A 24907-nucleotide genomic window follows, 5' to 3' on the forward strand; every position below is an offset into this window, starting at 1 on the left:
TGTTGGTGAGAGAAAGATACATTGATTTCATCTTTATCAGCAGATTTTTTGGTGTTTGTATAATGTATATTATGTTCTGAGTTTTCGTCGCCTAAATCAGAGGCAACTGTTTTTCACAAAAAAATGAAATTTTCCATAAAATAAGTATCTTTTTTTGTTTTCTAATATTGTTTTATGAATAACTTTACTTTGTTAATCATGTAACTTACCAAAAAGAATTCATAAACGCCTTAGGTCGCGTTGTTAGATTTTTTCTTACACTTCTAGCTAACTAAGGCAACAGGGTAGTTAATAGAAAGACCGCGCATTCTTCGAGTTTGCCCAACTATGCAAAAACGCTCTGTTGCAAACTCTTTGAGACATTTCTTGAATATGGGTCCGGTTGTACAACTTCAAGTGAATAAAATTTTGTTAGATCTTTTCTAGCAGCCGCGACCTATGGAAGGTTAAATATCTAGAAGACATGAATTTATAATTAAAACTTGTGAGAGTTTTTGAAACATCCGACCACCATTTAAGAATAAGGATAATGAAACAGCAGTTAGAACGATCAATCTACATCGATTTAGATACGAGAAAGATTCGTGCCAAAATTTTGGACATACAACTGAACAGAACAATGGTTAATCTTCAATAAATCCTCGTGACTTTTTTGTCGAAATTAAAACATAAAAAACGGTTTGGGATAATCTTCAGCTAAACATAGAAGATAGATTCTACAAATAAATTTCACAATAAGGTCAAAAAAAAAGACTTAAACTGGAGAGGCTGAAAAAACGACGGGAAGGAATGCTGTTTGTAGAATAGGAACCAAAATGGTTCTAAATTGATCAATATCTGAATTTACTCATAATTGGTGTTCAAAAATTAATTAATTAGTGGACGAAAACGGCATTTTTTGATATCAAACAACGAGCCAATAAGAGTTATTATTTTGTAATCTCAGTTTAAATATCTGAACTTCCTATTCGAGTCCACGGTGCAGTATACCTAGACGACTAAGTGAGAATGGAAAATATTGACATTAACAATTCTATTTGCTGTATAATCATTTCAAGTACTCTCTTAATTCTGTCAACAAATTAGTTATCAATGTGAAAATGGAACTATCTAAATCCCTCCATTAGGAATCATTCCTATAAGCATTAAAGTATTTGTTTTGAAAACAATTCTAGAGAATCATGTGAAGAGGATATACATCAATTTTCCATTTTGTGCACGATACTCCATCACTTTCTGTCACATTATACCAAATGAATGATAAAGTGTTAGTCTCTAGTCGAAACATCTGTTCATTAAATTTCTAATATATAATAGTTGATATTTATTTAGAAAGATTATGTTAGAATCAAACATTTTTATATTTATAACTAAAAAGATTTTTCTGTAAAGAGTGTTATTAAAAACCAATCTATTAAATCAAAATTTGATTTTTTTTATCACGTAATAAACTGGGGATTGTATTACCATAAATATAACTATTGACACAGCTATTGTATAAATCAGTTGAAAGAAGGTTGATTTGAAACAATAAAGAATAATTAGAGACAGAAGAAATCGATGTTAATCTTCCTTATCGTATAAAAAGTCTGTAAAAATATAAATGGAACTGAATTTGAAATCACAACGATCATATTGATTGTTTGAAGAATTTTGTTTTGGTGGTTTTCTTCCAAAACTATTTATTCCCCCCCTTTCCTTTCTACATTTCCTTCGCGTTCCTATCTTTTCAACTAAACTTCTTTATGTATGTTCAAAGAACAATTTCTTCTTTTTACAATTTCTTTCGTACCTAGTTTCACAAGCATTTTCATGTTAATGGGCTTCTTCAGTTTTTCACCTTCTTCATCCATCAACAAAAGTTTTTACGTTTTATTTTTTCATTAATAATTCTATAGTTTTATATTTTCCAATATTAATGATTTCTTTTCATTTCTTATCTTAGTTATCATCGTCTTATCCATATAAAGGGTGTTTTTAAATTTATGCGACTAAATTTAGGAGGTGATTGCTCGAAGGGTCTTTCCTATAATAAAATTTCTTATGCCATCCCTTTCCGAGATATCACCCTCAAAAGTTGGTGATTAAAATTGAGTTTTCATTATTTTTCTTAAATCACCAACCCCTATTTTATTGCTTATTCTTGGTTAACCCTCTGCTAATGCACGAAAATTACATCAAATTTCTAGCTTCATTAGAATTAAAAAAAATTTTAGTCCACAACTTTTAAGCGTAATATCTCGGAATGGGATGGGCTCAGGAAAAACCCATTAACATGAATTTTGTCGCATGAATTTAGAAACGCCCTGTTAATGCTTTTGGTGCTTTCTTGTTTATGTATATATGATCTCCAGAATCAACTCTAATATCTCATTTGGGCCGCCTTTTTCTTCAAGCAAATGATAATTATCTAAAATATATGTCTGCCTTTGTATGATTTCAAAACCTACTTTCATAATTTTATAATCCCATAAAATATTTGTAATTTTATTCATGAATAAAGTTACAGTTTCTGTGATGACCTAAGATTCATGTGAACTAGTTGATTGAGAAACTTACACTTCGTTCTCAAAACGACATTTATCAATAAGAAAGTGCTACTTGTCAGGAGGCTAAAACAGGAATCGGTTAAGTATATTTCAAATTTAAAATGAACGTCCAGTAGTTCAAATTTATGGCAAAACATGAAGAAGAAACACGATTCAGATCCAGTGAGAACCCCCAAGTTACAGCCTTTCGAAACCCGCTCCTATAACTGGATATATTTTTGAAGACCCCTAAGCTCAATTCTAGGGTCCCTATAATTGGAATTTGTTACAAATAGTTCTCTGGAGATGCAATCAGGTCCGTTGCTGTTAAGTGAAATGAAGTTTTAGAATATTCTTGGCGCCATTCGGACTATTCGAAAAGATTGATAAAAAAATATCTGGATCCAATTTAGATTGTTAAAATCTGAACAAAAATAGGGTTCTCAATGTAGGACCCTGCTCAAAATTTTTAGACATAGGAATCCTAGAATTAAGTATAGGGATCTGAACATTTGTTTCCAGAGGTCTTCAAATATGATATTTGGAATAGCTAGTTTCGACTGAATATTCAGATCAGGCTGATTGTTGAGCGCACGTGTCAGAATTCTGGAGATTTTGTTGATTAAAGTCTTAATTGAAGAGGATCTTCGCAAACAACAATTGAGAAAAGATCTGCACGATTACAATGGGATTACAAGGTGTTTTTTGAGCTGCTTCCAAGGAACCAAACGATCAATTCTCATGTTAATTGTTAACAATTAATAAAACTGGATGAAGAAATCAAAGAAAAACGGTCAGAATTGTCAAATCGGAAAGGTTTAGTTTTCCACCATGTTCCACACATATTTGGCAACTAGTGGGAAACTATTGGAGCTTGGCTGGGAAGTGATGCCGCATCCCCCATACAACCCTGATTTAGTACCATCTAATTACCATTTATTTCGAAGTTTGCAGAATTTTTTGAACGGTCAAATTCACAAATTATGTTGACGTTAAATAGCACCTGGTTCAGTTTTTTGCTGATAAGGACCAGAAATTTTATAAGCACGGAATCATGAAGCCGAAAGAAAAATGACTAAAGGTCATTGTGCAAAATGGAAAATATATAATTGATTAAAAACTATAATTTTTTTAGATAAAAAGTGTTTTATTTTATACTACAAAACCGAAATTACTTTGTCGTCTAAAATGGAATCAAATAAACTTTCCTGACACAAAGTCATATAAAATTTCGTCATATTTTCTATATTGCAATATTCCCGTAGTACATAAGTTTCTTTTAGTCTTCTTGAAGTAGCTTCTCCAGTGAATATGGTAGTTGTTTCTTCTCCAGACTACGTAATCCACTAAGACGCTTTTCATTCTGAGTTTCTAATAGTGCAATTGTTCTAATCTCTGTCAATACAACATGTTTTTAGTTCGAAAAATATGTAGGTACTGTTAAAGCAATCAACCTTAACTATCTATTCGCATAAAAAACATTCTAACAAAGTGAAAACAGCTTGTTGTTCCAACCGTTAACATTGAACATAAATTGTGTGTACATAAAGATAACTTGCCGGAATAATGTTTAATTACTTTTTTTTACTATTATTAAGCCTCATAAATGCGGGAATTAAAACATAAATTAATGCAAGCATATATAAGGTTTCATTTCATTTAGGATAATTCCGATGACGCTATTTCAAATATAGTTTCATTATAAAAACTTTGGTTCACCTTCAATGGGGAGCTAATGAAAAAACCCTGCAACAGGTCTGATTTTAAAACTCTTAATTCTATCACAATACAGCTCAAAGAATTTGTCTTGGAGCTTTTAAATCCAAGCCCGTATGAAAGCGTCTATCGTGAATCCAATGAACTTCCTCTATACTGGGCAACAATAATTTTGTCTATATCGTAGTAAAGTCTCCAATTTGTTACTCCTGGTATAAAACTGCCTTCTAAGAAGATCTATTTTCCTTTTATCTCCTCGGTAAGTCAAGAGTTTGATAAATAATATTGAAAATAATCTAATCATCCATTAACAAAATAAAACAAAATATTTTCTACTATGTTTGTGCGGTATTTCTTCAACGATTTTCTACCCGAGAAAATTTTGAAGACAATTTGTTGTTCATTAACGTCAAGAGTAACCGTAAAAGCAACTTTTCTCTTTAAACGAGGCATTCAAACGAAAATAAACACCTTATTTTAAGAGCGGCTGCTACAAAAGCTTCCAAATAATTTACATCGTTGAATCTCGTCATAAAATTCGAAAAGTCAAAATAATAATATGAAATAATTTGTGTGTTGAATCGCCCGGTGAATTTTTTACTAGAATCACGTTGAATAAACCTTGCACTAGAAAAAAAAATACGTTAATACTATTTTTTTTCTCGACTACCAGTTGCTGGCAATAGATAGTGATTTCCCATTCAACGAAACACGAAGGAATCATAGTTCTTAGCGTCGACAAGGGCTTCGTAACTGTTCATCTCAAACCACGACATTATACATGACAAGTTAATAATAGTTTCTATGTTTTATATTCTTTCATATCGATTTCTTGTAGTTGCTACTCCACTAAATTCTTTGTCATATTTTTTACGGTGTATTTCAATATCGCACATTAGTTTATCTCTTTTCCCGAATTGAATTTGTTTCTTTCTACATCGGCTGCGTAAAAACTGTTGCTTCTCACCATTTTTCTTGGAATCTCCGATATCGGTTTATACGAAGTCATTTTTATATTGTTAGTTGGTGCAAACACGACATAATTAAAACGGTTTTTTTTGTAACTTTTGTATGAATCCTCCTCCTTTTCCCATTATCCTCCAAAAAGGATGAAGTGACACCATTTATATTTGATCCAACAGTTGTTTCCAGGCTTGTCTATCCTGTACAATATTTTCGACATGAATATGAATGAATAACGTAGTCAAAGCAAAAGAAAAAATCACAAAGCATGAAGAAAAAGAAAAATTGGGTGACGATAGAACTCATAATACACCAGAAGGAAAAGGAAAAATGTTAGGATTACCAAAGATAATGTAGTTACAATTTCTAAGACCTACAACAAACTAAGAGAAACTGCAATGTAATTATTAGTCCAATTGCACTCTATTCAGGCAATTAGGTACTATGGTGACAAAAATAAGGACACGAGGATATTTTGTTACATGAAATGTATCAGCACGATTCACAATTTATGAAAAAGGTTATCCCACATAAAATAAATAGAAAAATTGAAAAGGAATTGAAGAAAAACATATTGACGACAATAAAAGAAACCAGAGTTATGGTTAAAACACATTTGGAAGAGAGTACAATGAAAAAAAAAAAAACAAGTTAGGAGTTGGAACCCTTGAAGAAGAAGACTTAGGCAAGACAAAATCCAGAAATACTGTTAAAATCATGTCTTAAGTGACTGGAATTGACAGATACACCCACAATGTGCGATATGAATAGCTGAGAAAGCGACTTAGATTGAAAATTGACAAGAAAAATGTTCAAAAAAACATCGAATCTGTGAATTAAACAAATAGAATTCATGGAAGTTCCTTTTACAAAGGTCCTATTGGTAATTAAACTCTAGTTGTTATTTGGCGGTAAGATACTTATGAATATTGATGATAATACGGTCCTGAAAAGTTGTATTATTATATCTTATTTTTTAAAAAAAAAACAATTGAATGAATGAGCGAATTTATGAATCAAAAATTGATTTTTGAATCCTATAGATTGTTGGATACATATTCTACCATCCCTGTATAAAATTATAATTATTCGATTTAATATTTTTTCGTTGAAACACAGTTTTTTCGTATGTTGTTTTTTACAAGCTGGTATACAACTTTTAATTTACAAAAAAAGTCGAATCAATAAAATTTTTATTTATTAATTTATTAAAATACATTAGTTTACCTGTGAAGCCGTCGGATAGGAGTAACCGAATTGGGCATACGCTGCCATAATCACAAACGTGTCCTAACAGTCAAAGATGTACCCGTTTTAATATACCACAGTCACTCCACAACACCAAATTAATCCTTTCCTATGCACGAAAACACTATTTTTGTCTTTGGTATGTCCAAAACTAGTCCTCGATCGTCTCATATGTACAAGAATTATACCGTATACGAGGTTAGATCCGAGGCGATCAGATTGTAACTGGGATCGTAGTTAACTGGCGAAACCAACGGAAATGATCTGCCCCCTTCGCTCGCATTTTTAGGCGTGACGAAACGTAACTACCAACAACTACATAGAAAATCCGGAGCTAGTTGAATCGTACGTATCGTGAATGGTGCCCCACTACGTATTCGACTATTTGGAGGCGTGTAGCTCCGCCTTAGTGGAAATAGTGGGGTTAGAACACGCGTGACTATCTTGTTTATGGGGCTCCACAGATCCGGACAAATCCCACTTCGGTGCAACAAAAACGCTAACTGAATTTATTGGATACAAGGTGTTTGTCAGAATGAATCGCTCTCATCATTTGTATTCTGATTCGGACGAATGATGCTACGGTTTTTACATGAAAACCCACTTTACATCTTGTGCTCTTATATTCTTATTGTCACACGCGTCTTTACAGATAGAATCGAATATGTTTATTAATTGGACACGATATTAAACTCAATTGTTTGATAACGTTTAAAATCGTTCAGTAAAACTTTATTTTATTAATCATATCGTCATATCTGGGTAGATTTTTTTTTGTTTGGAGTCATGTCTATTCACAGCCATTACAGGCGCGGCTTCAGCTTCTCTAAATTTTCCCAACTGAAAAGTAGCAATTTCATATAAAGAAATTAAAGAAATATAAGATGAAATTTGCGTTGTAGTTGTAGAATTCTGCCACTGAATAATGAGGTCTTTCAAGCAGAAATGCCTTTTTCATTCTCCGGAACTTATTGAATGTATTTGTTGCAATTTTTAATTCTAATTGAATTGAATTTTTTGGCATTGATAATGATGCAACTTTTTACCACGTCAGGTTTTTCTTCTAGTAGGGTCTCTCAGTTGAATTTTGAATGTGTTCTATTATTTAAAAATAAATAAATGTTACGAATAGTGTTTTTTTGAAATTTGAAGATAGATTCAAAGATGTACAGAGTACAAGACCTCTAGAAGAGCAAACCACAAAATTCGACTCCAACAACGGGTAGTAAATTAGAGTAGTACGAGAATCGAGCTGTTTAGATACAGATTCAATCGCAAAACAAGCAGAAGATAATTTTTTGCATGTACAGACCATCGAAGAGCAGGAACTTGATCGAATTTGAGGATCGTATTTAGTCATTGTCGGGTTTTAGAAGTTGTAAAACTCGACAAAATTTTTCCTGTTGGCGTTACACCAGAACATAATAGAAATAAGATCTTTGCCCACGGTAGAATGTAAAAACCACTCCGGGTTACACTGATATCATCTGCATTAATTCTTAAATCTGTGACATCATTAATAAATACCAAAAGAATTGGACCTAAAACTGAACCATGAAGTTTACTTATACAATAACGTCCTTATCTGATGTGAATCTTTATTCTAAAAATGAAATTTTTGTCTCTGGGGTTCAGATCTGGTACAAAAATTGAATATTCAACCGATTCGACGTGCAATTCGTGAATTCTAGCCATGTGGATCACAGAAATATGAGAAGGTACGCTGTCTTCAAGGACAAGCACTTTTTTATTCAAACGCGGTTGCTTATTTGCATGTAGGTTTACCTGCAGGGAAACTTCAAAAGACCAAGTTCGTTTCTTCGATGAAGCATTATCAGAAACGACAATCGTAGCAAACAAATACCATGTCTGGAAGTATCCAAAAGACACAGAACTTCTATGAAGAAAGAACTACCAATATCTGTGTGGACTGTTTTTATAAGTGTATTGGTGGGTACAGTTATGAATCGATGGAAATCTTATCTAAAAACCGCATTAATGATGCCGGAGATATCTTCCTTCGAATGTAATTTTGGTCCAAAGTTAACAAACGCTGCATCTAACACGCAGATAGCTTAAGCAGAAATCTTCGATTCTGGCATGCATTGTGTTATCTTGCTATGCCGATATAGCCTCTTCTATCTCTGTAAGCTCAATCTGATGGTCTTCCAATACCATTTACTGAACTTTTTGAACGATATCGCTGGTTTTTTTTTCTAGGAAAAGGAAAGTGATAAAAGATCTATCAGAACTAACTTCCTAAAGTTGATAATTGAGTTCATGCTTTGAAAAGTCTAATAATATCCTAAATAAAACCGTCGAAAAAAATTTTCGACAATCTTGGAATCAATCAAATAAATATCTTTGAGGTTAGTTCTTTTAAATACTTTCTCCATCAAATTAGCTGCCAAATCCGAGTGATATTGATCAATACATAGGTAATAGTGTTTTTTATAGGCAGTTCCTTGTATCAATTTCGAAATGTCTTCATCATCTTCATATTGGAAAATACCCGAAGTCTTTGTTGCTTGTTTTTATTTTGTACATAGAAATGTATACGTAATTTATTACCATAATGGTGGGTCCATTTACTGTAAACAATGAAACCATGGCATAGAATTCAAATTACATCCAACTGCTTTTTAATAACCGGTAAGTGGATGTAGTACGAAGACAATGCTTCGTGATGTGTTCGAGAATTCTATCATGAATTAATAATAACAAGAAATTTATCATGGAACTAATAATGCATGTATATTTTATACCAGGAGTTCAGTTTTTTTCCTTACGTTCAGTTAATTATAAAATTTTTATGAAGGTAAAAATCGTGGCGAAAAGAATACGATTTTCATTTAAATATATTGAAAAATGAGAAAAAACGTTTATTTTGAAATAATTGGAAAGAATTACTTAATTATACCAGTATAAATGAGGTTAACATGCAGCTTTATAGCTACGAATTTTGGGGGATATGAGTTAAAAAACTTTTTTGAAACTATTCCTAAATCCACTGATATAGACGTGGGAAAAGCGGTATTATCGAAGCTGCTTTTCTTCAGTTACCAAGATTAAATCAGGAGATAGATTTTAACAAACATGCTTCAACACGTCACACCCACTTAAGTCAACAGAATTTCAACAACAATCTACAAGGTATCCAAAAAGAGTATCGGGTATTTGTTTTAGCGCCACATTCGGAACGGAGCGACGAAAAGAAGCGGGGAGGGGTTCGTGGCGTCCGCCATTTTGTGGAGTTTTAGTCAAGATTAAAAAGTACTCGGGGACGCATCGCGCATTTTGGGTACGAGCGTATTATCGTAACGGTGATTCAATAGTGGCTGCTCAACGTATCCTGCGGAATATCGTACACGCCACGTCACGCCAAATGATGATAGCATTAGGAAATGTATCAGGATGTTCGAGAATACAGGTGCGACAGTTAACATTCAAAACCCTGGTCGCGCTCGTTCAGTTCGTGATGAAGAAACAATTGAAGAAGTTGAGGCGTCGGTTCGTCGGAATCCATCTTTATCCATCCGAAAGCGTTAAACATCAAAAAATCGTCCTTACATTTGATTTTAAAGGAAAATTTGCATTTAGAAGCCTATAAAATTCAATTGATTCAAGAATTGAAGGATACGGACTATGCTAATCGACTGAATTTTGCGAACGAACTGATGCAGCGACTTAACAACTTTGAAAACATACTGTTCAGCGACGAAGCAAATTTTCACCTGAATGGTCATGTTAATAAGCAGAATTGTCGGTACTGGGCAGTCGAGAATCCGAGACGAAAGCATGAACGACACCTGCACAGCCCAAAGGTCGTTGTTTGGGCCGCTATGTCTGCTAAAGGAATTATTGGTCCTTATTTTCATGAAGATCAACGAAGCCGAGCAATCAATGTGGATAGTGACCGTTACTGCGATATGTTGCGAAATTTTTCGGTCCTAGAGTTGCAGGAGTTTGCAGGTTTCAACTGAAGAACGTGGTTCCAGTAAGATGGGGCCACTTGCCATACCTCGATGGAAGTTGTGAATGAATTATTTCCTAATAAAGTCATTTCGCGAAGGGGTAACATCAACTGGCCTCCCAGAAGCCCCGATTTTAGCCCGCTTGACTATTTTGTATGGGGATACCTTAAAAGTAAGGTTTATGAGAATAATCCAACGGACCTAACCCAATTGAAGGAAAACATCAGGTCAGAAATGGCAGCAATATCAAGAGATTTGTGTCGACGTGTTATCGCCAATCTTCGTTCCCGTTTAGAAGAGTGCCAGCAACGTAACGGTCATCATTTGGATAACATCATCTTTTCCAAATAATTTTCCAATTTATATGGTTTAAAAAAACAATAAAAGTTTACTTGAACTCACAAATATCCGATACCTTTTCTGGACAACTTATATATAGACATTAGGTTCAGTCTTTCTATTCATTTGTAATTATGTATTGAGTGGCGTGTCTAATGGAAATTGGAAGATTGGGCACTGAAAGTTGTAGACAGTTCATAGACAAACTCTCTTATAAAAGATACACATTCATAGAGTTAATAATGAAAAGAAAAGAGTAAAAACTCTTTACTATTCTGATTGGATCGTCTTGAGGAAGTTTGGAGTCGTGAGAACGGTAGAGAAGAAGTTTTCATATTAATAGAGAAAGAAGAGATATAGAGAGTTGTAAACCGATGCTTTTTCTCTCTCTTCCAATAGTGCAATTCCTCTTACACTCTATTTTCAATATCAAATTCATGGAAACACTCAAGCGTTGTGTGCCAAATTTAAATGAACGAAATGTGGACGTGTTTTTATAATAAAAATTTGAGTTATATTTTGTAATATTCCAGATTTATAAAAAGTGTATTATCATATTCAAAAATAAAAGGGGGTATAAGTCAACATCGTATTCAAAAAGGCTTTGCGAAGTCGCCACTATCTAAATATCTCTAAAATTAAAGAAACTTGTAATGATTGATATTTTTTCAAACTACGCTTGTGCCACACAATAAACTATCTCATATTTCTCTATCGATTCCTTACTATGAGTTTTTAGAAAATTTAGAAAAAAATCATGAAACACTTTTTTCAGTTGTAGTTTTTTGAAATCTGTAAACAAGACGGTATAAATGGGAAATTTTTTCCCAAATTTTAATCGAACAAACTTTTTTAAAAGTATAGAGTAGTAGTTATGGCCATCCGACAAGCTTTGGCTTGAGACTTCATAAGAGACGAAAGGAAGCAGAAATTATAAAAATTTCCAAGAAATTCAAGCCCCATTTGCTTCGTATTATTTCTTCAAATTCTAATTAATTATTGGAATATTCAAAGTTTAACTATGCAATATTTATTTTATTCATTTAAGTGACATCAAGTCTATTTATTCGATTTTCTGAGAAAGGGTAGTAGCTTTTACCCTTAAAAAATAGGCAGTACACATGGTTTATATAAACCGTAATTTCAAATTTTCATAAAATTGAATGAAAAAACATTTTTTCTACAGTTACATAAATTGCTAGTCCTCCACGGAGATATAAAATAGTTATGGTCTATTTCAGAAAGGTGTAGAGTAATAAAATGGGGAATTCCGTCCAGTTCGGCTCAATTTCAGTGTAGTATTGTTTGTAATATTAAAATTTCAAGTAATTGCGTAAAAGAATTAGGAAAAGTATGTTTTCTGACCTGAAGTGTCAATATCGAAATATTGTGTAGGGATTACTTAGGTAGTAGATTATACAGTTACGTTTAACCTTCTATTAGTGCCTCTGTCTAATTCCAACCCTATTACAGATTCGGTTTTCCTTTTTACGAGTATCCTACCGGCCTTTGGCACACTATTTTCAGTGTTTGTGAATGGATAACAATAGGCTAAACCCATATATTAACCTCAAACCGGGTGTTACTACCTGTACTTGATAAAAAGAAAAAAATTTACAATGAAATCAATGCCAAACTATGAAAGTAGATTAAATAATCGTTGGGTTATTCTGTGGTCCCTTTGCATACTTAATGAGGTTTTATTACTCTATATCTTTCTGAAATAAACTATAGATTTCCTCGACCAAAGTTAGTGTTTATTTCCCAATAAAAAATTTGAAACTGATGAACTTGAATTAAATAGATATTGAAATGATCTACATTTTTGATTATAATATAATTTAATAAAAACATAGTTATTGTGAATTGTGGGCTGATAAAAGTTCATTTTAAGTCTACTTGCGTCTCATCAGTACAGTTTAGAATTGCTAATCTGTACAGGAACGACAGATTTTTTTGTTTTTATCATTTTTAGTGATTAGATAGGTCATAATTTATTATTATCTTGAAACACCGGATCAAATTTTCAGCTACGATTTTATGGTACCATCATTTTAATAGCTACAGACGTAACTTTTTTTAATTTACGATTTTTTTTTCAAGTCACACCTATTCGCAACCGACCCATAAATATACAAATTACCTAAAAAGACATAAAATTTATTGTGCAACTTTTGGATTCTGTCACTTAAATCAGTGTTACTGGCGCCAGTATATGGACCGATAATTTCGGTGGCGCCTTCGGAAATAGGTACCCCGTCAAATTTCGACCTACGTTTTCAAAAGGATTCTTAAACTAGAATAAAATCATTTGTTAAAATGTAACCGCAACGATCTTTGATGGGCTTTAACCAACTTCAATCCTTCAATTATTTATAAAATAACGTCAACCAGTTAAAGGTGTCGATTCGTTCTATCAAAAACCACAATTCAAGTTTTCAAAATCGATTCAAATTCACACATTCTTACAATTTTGCATGAGAAACATAACTTTCTGGTTCTGATAACTTATTTCGATACCTTAAACGTTCTTGTGAATTTTCGAAGCTTCAAAACGGCCTTCTGCCATCAAAAGACAAATAACAAAACTTTTATTAAAGACTAACGTCAACCAGTCGATTCGGTCTATCAAAAACTACAATTCAAGTTTTCAAAAATCGATTCCAATTCATACATTCTTACAATTTTGCATGAGAAACATAACTTTCTGGTTCTGACAACTTATTTCGATACCTTAAACGTTCTTGTGAATTTTCGAATCTTCAAAACGGCTTCCTGCCATCAAAAGACAAATAACAAAACTTTTATTAAAGACTAACGTCAACCAGTCGATTCGTTCTATCAAAAACCACAATTCAAGTTTTCAAAATTGATTCAAATTCCTACATTCTTACAATTTTGCATTAGAAACATAACTTTCTGGTTCTGATAACTTATTTCGATACCTTAAACGTTCTTGTGAATTTTCGAAGCTTCAAAACGGCCTTCTGCCATCAAAAGACAAATAACAAAACTTTTATTAAAGACTAACGTCAACCAGTCGATTCGTTCTATCAAAAACCACAATTCAAGTTTTCAAAATTGATTCAAATTCCTACATTCTTACAATTTTGCATTAGAAACATAACTTTCTGGTTCTGATAACTTATTTCGATACCTTAAACGTTCTTGTGAATTTTCGAAGCTTCAAAACGGCCTTCTGCCATCAAAAGACAAATAACAAAACTTTTATTAAAGACTAACGTCAACCAGTCGATTCGGTCTATCAAAAACTACAATTCAAGTTTTCAAAATCGATTCAAATTCACACATTCTTACAATTTTGCATGAGAAACATAACTTTCTGGTTCTGACAACTTATTTCGATACCTTAAACGTTCTTGTGAATTTTCGAATCTTCAAAACGGCTTCCTGCCATCAAAAGACAAATAACAAAACTTTTATTAAAGACTAACGTCAACCAGTCGATTCGTTCTATCAAAAACCACAATTCAAGTTTTCAAAATTGATTCAAATTCCTACATTCTTACAATTTTGCATTAGAAACATAACTTTCTGGTTCTGATAACTTATTTCGATACCTTAAACGTTCTTGTGAATTTTCGAAGCTTCAAAACGGCCTTCTGCCATCAAAAGACAAATAACAAAACTTTTATTAAAGACTAACGTCAACCAGTCGATTCGTTCTATCAAAAACCACAATTCAAGTTTTCAAAATTGATTCAAATTCCTACATTCTTACAATTTTGCATTAGAAACATAACTTTCTGGTTCTGATAACTTATTTCGATACCTTAAACGTTCTTGTGAATTTTCGAAGCTTCAAAACGGCCTTCTGCCATCAAAAGACAAATAACAAAACTTTTATTAAAGACTAACGTCAACCAGTCGATTCGGTCTATCAAAAACTACAATTCAAGTTTTCAAAATCGATTCAAATTCACACATTCTTACAATTTTGCATGAGAAACATAACTTTCTGGTTCTGACAACTTATTTCGATACCTTAAACGTTCTTGTGAATTTTCGAATCTTCAAAACGGCTTCCTGCCATCAAAAGACAAATAACAAAACTTTTATTAAAGACTAACGTCAACCAGTCGATTCGTTCTATCAAAAACCACAATTCAAGTTTTCAAAATTGATTCAAATTCCTACATTCTTACAATTTTGCATTAGAAACATAACTTTCTGGTTCTGATAACTTATTTCGATACCTTAAACGTTCTTGTGAATTTTCGAAGCTTCAAAACGGCCTTCTGCCATCAAAAGACAAATAACAAAACTTTTATTAAAGACTAACGTCAACCAGTCGATTCGTTCTATCAAAAACCACAATTCAAGTTTTCAAAATCGATTCAAATTCACACATTCTTACAATTTTGCATGAGAAACATAACTTTCTGGTTCTGACAACTTATTTCGATACCTTAAAGGTTCTTGTGAATTTTCGAATCTTCAAAACGGCTTCCTGCCATCAAAAGACAAATAACAAAACTTTTATTAAAGACTAACGTCAACCAGTCGATTCGTTCTATCAAAAACCACAATTCAAGTTTTCAAAATCGATTCAAATTCACACATTCTTACAATTTTGCATGAGAAACATAACTTTCTGGTTCTGATAACTTATTTCGATACCTTAAACGTTCTTGTGAATTTTCGAAGCTTCAAAACGGCCTTCTGCCATCAAAAGACAAATAACAAAACTTTTATTAAAGACTAACGTCAACCAGTCGATTCGGTCTATCAAAAACTACAATTCAAGTTTTCAAAAATCGATTCCAATTCATACATTCTTACAATTTTGCATGAGAAACATAACTTTCTGGTTCTGACAACTTATTTCGATACCTTAAACGTTCTTGTGAATTTTCGAATCTTCAAAACGGCTTCCTGCCATCAAAAGACAAATAACAAAACTTTTATTAAAGACTAACGTCAACCAGTCGATTCGTTCTATCAAAAACCACAATTCAAGTTTTCAAAATTGATTCAAATTCCTACATTCTTACAATTTTGCATTAGAAACATAACTTTCTGGTTCTGATAACTTATTTCGATACCTTAAACGTTCTTGTGAATTTTCGAAGCTTCAAAACGGCCTTCTGCCATCAAAAGACAAATAACAAAACTTTTATTAAAGACTAACGTCAACCAGTCGATTCGTTCTATCAAAAACCACAATTCAAGTTTTCAAAATCGATTCAAATTCACACATTCTTACAATTTTGCATGAGAAACATAACTTTCTGGTTCTGACAACTTATTTCGATACCTTAAAGGTTCTTGTGAATTTTCGAATCTTCAAAACGGCTTCCTGCCATCAAAAGACAAATAACAAAACTTTTATTAAAGACTAACGTCAACCAGTCGATTCGTTCTATCAAAAACCACAATTCAAGTTTTCAAAATCGATTCAAATTCATACATTCTTACAATTTTGCATGAGAAACATAACTTTCTGGTTCTGATAACTTATTTCGATACCTTAAACGTTCTTGTGAATTTTCGAAGCTTCAAAACGGCCTTCTGCCATCAAAAGACAAATAGCAAAACTTTTATTAAAGACTAACGTCAACCAGTCGATTCGTTCATCAAAAACCACAATTCAAGTTTTCAAAATCGATTCAAATTCACACATTCTTACAATTTTGCATGAGAAACATAACTTTCAGGTTCTGATAACTTATTTCGATACCTTAAACGTTCTTGTGAATTTTCGAAGCTTCAAAACGGCCTTCTGCCATCAAAAGACAAATAACAAAACTTTTATTAAAGACTAACGTCAACCAATCGATTCGGTCTATCAAAAACTACAATTCAAGTTTTCAAAAATCGATTCCAATTCATACATTCTTACAATTTTGCATGAGAAACATAACTTTCTGGTTCTGATAACTTATTTCGATACCTTAAACGTTCTTGTGAATTTTCGAAGCTTCAAAACGGCCTTCTGCCATCAAAAGACAAATAACAAAACTTTTATTAAAGACTAACGTCAACCAGTCGATTCGGTCTATCAAAAACTACAATTCAAGTTTTCAAAAATCGATTCCAATTCATACATTCTTACAATTTTGCATTAGAAACATAACTTTCTGGTTCTGATAACTTATTTCGATACCTTAAACGTTCTTGTGAATTTTCGAAGCTTCAAAACGGCCTTCTGCCATCAAAAGACAAATAACAAAACTTTTATTAAAGACTAACGTCAACCAGTCGATTCGGTCTATCAAAAACTACAATTCAAGTTTTCAAAAATCGATTCCAATTCATACATTCTTACAATTTTGCATTAGAAACATAACTTTCTGGTTCTGATAACTTATTTCGATACCTTAAACGTTCTTGTGAATTTTCGAATCTTCAAAACGGCTTCCTGCCATCAAAAGACAAATAACAAAACTTTTATTAAAGACTAACGTCAACCAGTCGATTCGGTTTATCAAAAACTACAATTCAAGTTTTCAAAAATCGATTCCAATTCATACATTCTTACAATTTTGCATGAGAAACATAACTTTCTGGTTCTGATAACTTATTTCGATACCTTAAACGTTCTTGTGAATTTTCGAAGCTTCAAAACGGCCTTCTGCCATCAAAAGACAAATAGCAAAACTTTTATTAAAGACTAACGTCAACCAGTCGATTCGTTCATCAAAAACCACAATTCAAGTTTTCAAAATCGATTCAAATTCACACATTCTTACAATTTTGCATGAGAAACATAACTTTCAGGTTCTGATAACTTATTTCGATACCTTAAACGTTCTTGTGAATTTTCGAAGCTTCAAAACGGCCTTCTGCCATCAAAAGACAAATAACAAAACTTTTATTAAAGACTAACGTCAACCAATCGATTCGGTCTATCAAAAACTACAATTCAAGTTTTCAAAAATCGATTCCAATTCATACATTCTTACAATTTTGCATGAGAAACATAACTTTCTGGTTCTGATAACTTATTTCGATACCTTAAACGTTCTTGTGAATTTTCGAAGCTTCAAAACGGCCTTCTGCCATCAAAAGACAAATAACAAAACTTTTATTAAAGACTAACGTCAACCAGTCGATTCGGTCTATCAAAAACTACAATTCAAGTTTTCAAAAATCGATTCCAATTCATACATTCTTACAATTTTGCATTAGAAACATAACTTTCTGGTTCTGATAACTTATTTCGATACCTTAAACGTTCTTGTGAATTTTCGAAGCTTCAAAACGGCCTTCTGCCATCAAAAGACAAATAACAAAACTTTTATTAAAGACTAACGTCAACCAGTCGATTCGGTCTATCAAAAACTACAATTCAAGTTTTCAAAAATCGATTCCAATTCATACATTCTTACAATTTTGCATTAGAAACATAACTTTCTGGTTCTGATAACTTAAAAGTTCGTGCAAGGTAGTTTTGAATTCAGTTTTTTCAAATATTTTCCACTTTCTAGGCCAAAATAGTTGTAGCTGTAAATTCAATTTCTTTGGATGTTATCAACATTGTTGAAAACTTTTATCTCTAGTTTTTAGACACATTATAAAACAATATCAAATTTTGTAGAATTTAGTGCATGACTGTCGTTACTTACCTCTTTGGTTGTATATCTATACGCGTTTTCCTGAAAACAAGAAAAATGCTATTCAAAATTGACAATACCTTCTAATAAAATATCTAATTATATCTCCATAATGTTAAGAACAAGTTCGCAAAATGGTTCCCTAGGCCGGTACTGTAAAGCTACTAAGGAATTTTAAAAATCGGCGAATTCGCGCGGCGCTTTTTGGGCGGCGTCTTCCACATTTTTTATAAATGGCGTTACCTACGTGATAGTGACAAGTGAATTATTATAAGTTAGTGTAGTGTATAGTGTGTAAATAAATTAAGAACGTAAGAGAGAGTGTTTATTAATTCACCCCACAAATAAAAAGAGTGTAAATAAATACAAAAAATGTTAAATTGGTGTCAGAAATGGGATACTGTAAATAAATACCGACATAAACATTGCCAAGTGTCTAAGTGATCTCAAAGTGAAGTAACTAGAAGCCGAACTGGAGAATCCTGATCTGGAAACTTCCGGTTAGAAGAGTTAATCGATAGAAAGACTCAAAGTGTCACTGCTAAGTGACGGATTTGATCTAGAAACTTCTCTATTCAAAGAAGTGTCCTCCACGTTGATCTCGTCAATTTCGACTTTGAAAAATACCAAGATTTTCCTATAAATCAGTTCGATAGTTTTCTATGGTAGGTGTGTATATATCATCCAAAAATATATTAAAAAATGTCAAACTATCACGAGAATTTGTACAAATTTGAGATATATTAACGGTCAGATATATAAATAGCAACAAGACATTTTTTTCTAAACCTACACGACAATAGATAGTTAGCACCCAGTATTTATCTTGATGACGAATCTTCCAGTTGAAATATGCTTTTTAACCCTTCTCAATAAATGGTGCGATTGCTTCTTTTCCCTTATAAACCTTAGAATTTAAAGTACTACATAATCAATTGAATACGGTTGAAATTAAATTTTTTCTGGAATAAAATTAGATTTTAAAAACGTAAATTGTACGTATGAATAAACTGGTAGACCCGCAAAACAGTTGTATTCATAACAATCAGATAAAAGCTGGTCAAAACATGTAATTTTCAAGTAGCCGCTATCTCTTTCAATAATGACACTCGAGAAACCGAGCAGTAATTATGTTGATCGCTCCAAAGAGCTGAAGGATAGAACCCATCATTATGGGGCAGGTGACGTGCTTCTATTAATTTTAAAAATTACACTATACGTTTTTTCGAAATATTACTCTTTTAAATATGATAAAAGGACTGTTTTAGTGGTAATCAAAACGATATTAACGTTGGAATGGACGTTCTGTGACATGGCAGAACTCGAAATTAATACTATCATTACGTTTAATAATATTTTTCCAAAATACCTTAACTGACCGAAATACGGGGGCTATTTGACGTAAGCGTTTATCATTCCCTATGTTTCTCTCATCATATCACATAAATATGAAAAAAACATAACTTCGAATGTTAATTAAATCATTTTCCACAAGATAAATCATTCAAAGGAACCGATGACACGTTTCTTTAATATTTTGTTGAAAATTCTTCGTTCCATGGTATTTTTCTAAAAGTTACATTTAAAAAAATCAGTAAGGCGGGTGCACTGATATGTTAATTCTAATCAAAAGCTCGTCAAAATGTTTTCATGTCTTTAGATGATATATTATTTAATTTTTTTGTGTTGCAAGTTTTGAAAGAGCAGTAGTTATATCCTTACCTCAAAATCCACTGAATTTTTTCAACAGTATCTATCATTAATTTTTAAAATAATCCACATATAGGTAGATTATAGAGCACTATATTCAAAATGTTTTTTCTGTTAAGGTTTCCTCGAAAGAAACTTGTAGACATCGCACTCAATATCAGACAAAACACGTGGTTGATGCACGATAGTGCTTCAGTACACTTCAGTCGGACAGCTAGGCAATATTTATATGCAACATATCCCAAAATTGGGATGTACAGAGTTAAATCCTTGTGTTTATGGGGTTACCTTAAATCATTAGTCTACACTACAGTTGATATCAACGATTGGAAGAATCGTATTCAAATAGCTCCCTAAGAAATGTACCTCAAATCTTTGAACGTCTACGGCAATCCATAACACGTACTTGTATTTTGGTTTAAGATAGTTATTTCAAAATATTAATTATGAATCTTATTACATCTTCAGATTTTTAAATAAAACAAGGATCTAAATTTATAATTTTATTTCATAAAACTTCATCTTGGAAGATTTGATACGAAATAAAGTAAAGCTTGCTGATTCCACCCCTGTAGGTATAATGTAGCTTTTAGCTTTATTGAAATTTTGGAAAAAGAATAAAAACTCAATTTTATTCACCATTCATTAAGGGATATATGCTGAGGAAATTTTTTTATAAGAAAGACACATTTTAATTTCATACGAGCAATCATCTACTAAATTTCTTCACATGAATTTAGTTTCACCCTGTATATATATTGTCAAAGAAACTAGTATAGAATGAGATTTAATATTTGCCTAGTTTCACCTTGAGTCCTACTTATGAATGAAGAGAAAAATATTTTTGTAGTAAAATATCCTGTCAATCATTTATAACAAAAAAGGATTAAGATGTTTATAGTTAATCTAACTGCATTTTAACATGTATAAATACTAGTAAAATGTCTATCTACAGAAGGTATTTGTTTACAAGAAAGTCATAAACTCATAATACGAGATTATACCACAATTTTTAGTTGTAACTTTCTTTTGTAAAGAAAAAGTCTTTCAGTGTTGATTGACACGAACAAGTATAGAAAGTATAACCACAGAAGATAATTTTTGTATGGTACTGAATCGATTTGCTTCCCGAATAATGACACCTAGTTTTTTTGTAAATTTTCCATACAATTCGTATATACCTGACTCACAAAAAGTTAACGCGAATTCCAGATGGGCATCACGTCGATATTGACGAAATCATAGTGGAAATGACGCAGATTTTCGGCGAAGAATTCCCATTCGCAACCATAGAGTTTCGTACTGAAAATACCCTATTCTAATGTACGTTTTATCTGCTAAATTCGAAAAATATTATCAAATGTTTCCATTATCTCAACAAACATAGATATAGGACGTTTTCTGTATATTCGGTTTGTAGAATATTTGATTGTTGATTTTGACGCATAAGCCAACCATCAAAATATAATAAATTTAATTACTGATATGACAGAATATCTAGTTTTGGAGTGTTTTTATGATAAAACTGTCGTGTCTCAAGCAAAACTTATCATCAGAGTAATGTAGGAATCCGTTCGATGGCGAGGGTCTATAAATGAATTGCTATCTTGTGTTAATATTCGCCTAAAAAGTAGGTTGTCGATAAATAGAAATAGAAACAGTGAAATACCCGATTTCTATCTGCTATTCGACCGATTCCAGTCCTTGCTACATCCCAAATTCCTGAGGTGGATCTAAACAATGAAAATGCCGTAAAACAAGAAAAACCCGATGATGATGGTCATGATCTAGCAGAAAAGAATGATCTATAGCACAATTTCGATGATCCAAGATTTTAATTCGTCTCAAGACACAGCAATGTTTTCCTGGGTTCAAAATTTGTGTTCCATTTTGCCATCGATGGAGATAATCTTGTTAAATAGAGAATATTCATGGATTTCTGTGGGTCAATAAGGATAAGAATCGACATCATATGAAATATAAAGGAGATGTCAATAATTTGTAGATCCAAAGTGTCTCCAATCCTACATATAAACATGAATTTAATTAATAATTCAAGTAATGAATCGAACAGTGTTTAAGGATAAGAATGGAAAGCTCTCAAAGGAGATATTCATGAATCATTAGGGAATAATGCAGATGATGTGTACACTCACAATCTTTCTCCACTTCCATGTTAATTTCTTATGATTGTCTCAATCATAACAATGATGAAAGGTTGCATGAAGACATTTTATAATCAACCAATGCTTCCAGGAATCCCTTATTTACAAGAAACAGACCAAAACATAACAACCTCCTCAACCAACTGCTTTTTGACATCAAGTCAAAGAGCCATCTTTAACATATTTACAAATATTCGCATTGATTACGGGACTTATTTTGAAATCTTTAGTTGACGAAATTTTCTCTATTCTTAAATGTTAATAAAACTGGAATAGTAGATTTCCAGACATTATCAGAACGCGTGAGATATTTTTCAGTTTAAATACTGGTCCAAAACATCTTAGACTGAAATGTGTAACTTTCAAAAAAGCGTCGCTATCTAAGAATCGGGATTTTCCATAACTGTTTCCATTCTATCCTATCCTGTATCTTTTGTTTTATTTCCTCTCATGTTTTTCCTAGTTTTTCTCCAGTCATATTTCTGTCCAGCTCCTCCTAGGTCTTCTTTTTGTAAATTCAAGCTTCTATATCTTCCAAATTAAACGTTCTTATGAGGTGGATAAACTATTTGTGTCGTCCTCCCTCTAATTTGTTTTAAATTGATATCAAGTTTAAATTTTCTTATTTTTCTTTTTTTATTTTATGGTATTTAGTTTTATTTTCCATTTTTCATTTTAGATCTCATCTCAGTACTATGTATGTACCTTTTTCCTTCATCTTTCATCCTTCATCCAGTCCACCCGTTTGTCTCTTCTTCCATTTTTCTATCCCATTTAATGTCATACCAAGGTATATGTGTAAACTGTCATTGTTTATTTTCAAATTTAAGTATAGTTTTTCCATATTTTACCTTTATTTCTATGTCATTTGCATTTCTTATCTTCGAAATTTTCAAGTCTTCCAGAATATGATAAGAAATAATATCAAAAACTAAGTTTTCTCGGTTTAATTACAAACCAATGAGTTTAAGTCGAATGCCATCACGCTTTCGATGGAAATACAATCCAATATGGGTCCAGGTATATAGTCCTCCGAGGTACTACACCAGAGGACATATGAAATAAATACAAAATAATCGCAACAAGTGCCATCTCATAATTTGAACATTGCCAATACTACAATTAGAGAAAGTGATACAACAGGACTTTTGTATCTCAATGTATTTATTTCCATACAAAAGATAACGTACAGAGTGAAATATTTAATTATGTCGGATATAATCGACGCCTACAAGGCGGCAGTGATTCTGTAAAAAAAATTTTTAGTTAGAAACTTTCGTGACAATTGTACCGATTGACAAAACCAAATACAACGCTGTGGTAGCGACAAAACCTTATTAATAATTCAGTGGAAGTATTATCTCGGACATTAATTGAATTTTTTCCAAATAGACCGCACACGTGCCAATCAAATACGTAAAATGTTTAAAATAAATTTATATTCTTCATCTAGCAGAGGCCAGGTGGTACTTAGATCGTGCCGCCTCAGCGGAATTTTATATGAACTTACATTAATGTTTTAAATAATGAAGATGAATACAGAGAAGTTGTGCTTCGATGAAACATAAAACGTTCGACGGAAAACATAAAAAAATTATTTAATAAAACAATATATTGTTCGGCGGAAAACAAAAAACACGTGCTACTTACCAGTACCGCCTTCAATAGGCCACCATAAAATAGTTATAATTGTATTGAATAAGTTTGTGATTATTGTAATGATATGAAAGACAAATAATTTCAAAATCAAAATACTTCTTAACGTATTTGGAAACATAATCAAGAAAAATTGCTTTATTAGAGTGGTTTTCGTGTTAATCATTGAAATTCACTTCTACTAATAAGTGTTTGAGCTCGCGACTCGTTTCTACAAGCATTTTTATACATGTGCTTTCCATGTAGTCAATACTTATCCAGTCGTCCAGTTTTCCTGTTCAAATAATTCAAATCTTTTCCTTCATCTTTTTTCTTCTTTGTTAAGACCTGAAGGTCTGTTAATTTGCAGCTGTAATTATCTTTAGGTAAAGTATTGTCCAATCTCCTTCCATTTTTTCAGAATACCATCTTTTCATATCTTCTACAAGACAAACCAGATCTGTCAACCTACAGATCAATATATCAACTGCGATAACCCAGTGTTTAGAGCTGATCTATCAATCCAACTCCTTTTAAAAAGTCTACAACGTGGAATGGCTTCAATTCTTCGTCTTCTATTTCTCACGCTCCCAGGTGTACTGCTCTGGAGTTCCTTAGTGTTTCAGACTTTGACAGAATGTTGATAGAGGTTTCGTCCTCTGTGCAACAAAATCTGCATTATCTGCTTTGCCTACCATCTTCAGGTGTTCTTTGAGGCGATAGTTCCCCGATAGAACTCCTGCTAGTATTCGTCGATTGTTCTTACTTAAGCTGATACAATCAGCAGATCTATTCTGTTTATAGTTTCTTGGCTTTAATAACGAATTCGTTATACTAGTAAAGTGTGATACTAGACGAGAAATATGCTGAAACAACCTGGTATTCCGACAGCTCAAAAACGTTGATACAGGAGAAGAAGCAAGCTCAATTTTTCGAATGAAAATCACGGTAATTCATTCACTGTCATGTGAATCAAGGAATCAATAGTCTGGAAATTATAACAGACACTCAACACACTCGATACTGTAGAAATTAACTCTATACTGGTATTT

The 24907-nt window shown here is 32.4% G+C and overlaps 1 protein-coding gene across 2 annotated transcripts in view; it reads right to left on the minus strand.

The window, feature by feature from the left end:
* Positions 1-24907, minus strand: part of LOC130445714 (homeobox protein araucan-like) — a 110616-nt gene that overhangs the window by 49159 nt on the left and 36550 nt on the right. Inside the window, exon 2 of one of the 2 annotated variants that reach the window (XM_056781539.1) lies at positions 18358-18387. In XM_056781539.1, coding sequence (XP_056637517.1) covers positions 18358-18387 — 30 coding nt within the window. Of the gene's footprint in view, positions 1-6434; positions 6694-18357; positions 18388-24907 lie in introns of those variants that run through there. The other variant, XM_056781540.1, reaches the window with a different exon arrangement.

This window comes from Diorhabda sublineata, chromosome 6 (genome assembly GCF_026230105.1).
Source record: "Diorhabda sublineata isolate icDioSubl1.1 chromosome 6, icDioSubl1.1, whole genome shotgun sequence".
Lineage (NCBI taxonomy): Eukaryota > Metazoa > Arthropoda > Insecta > Coleoptera > Chrysomelidae > Diorhabda > Diorhabda sublineata.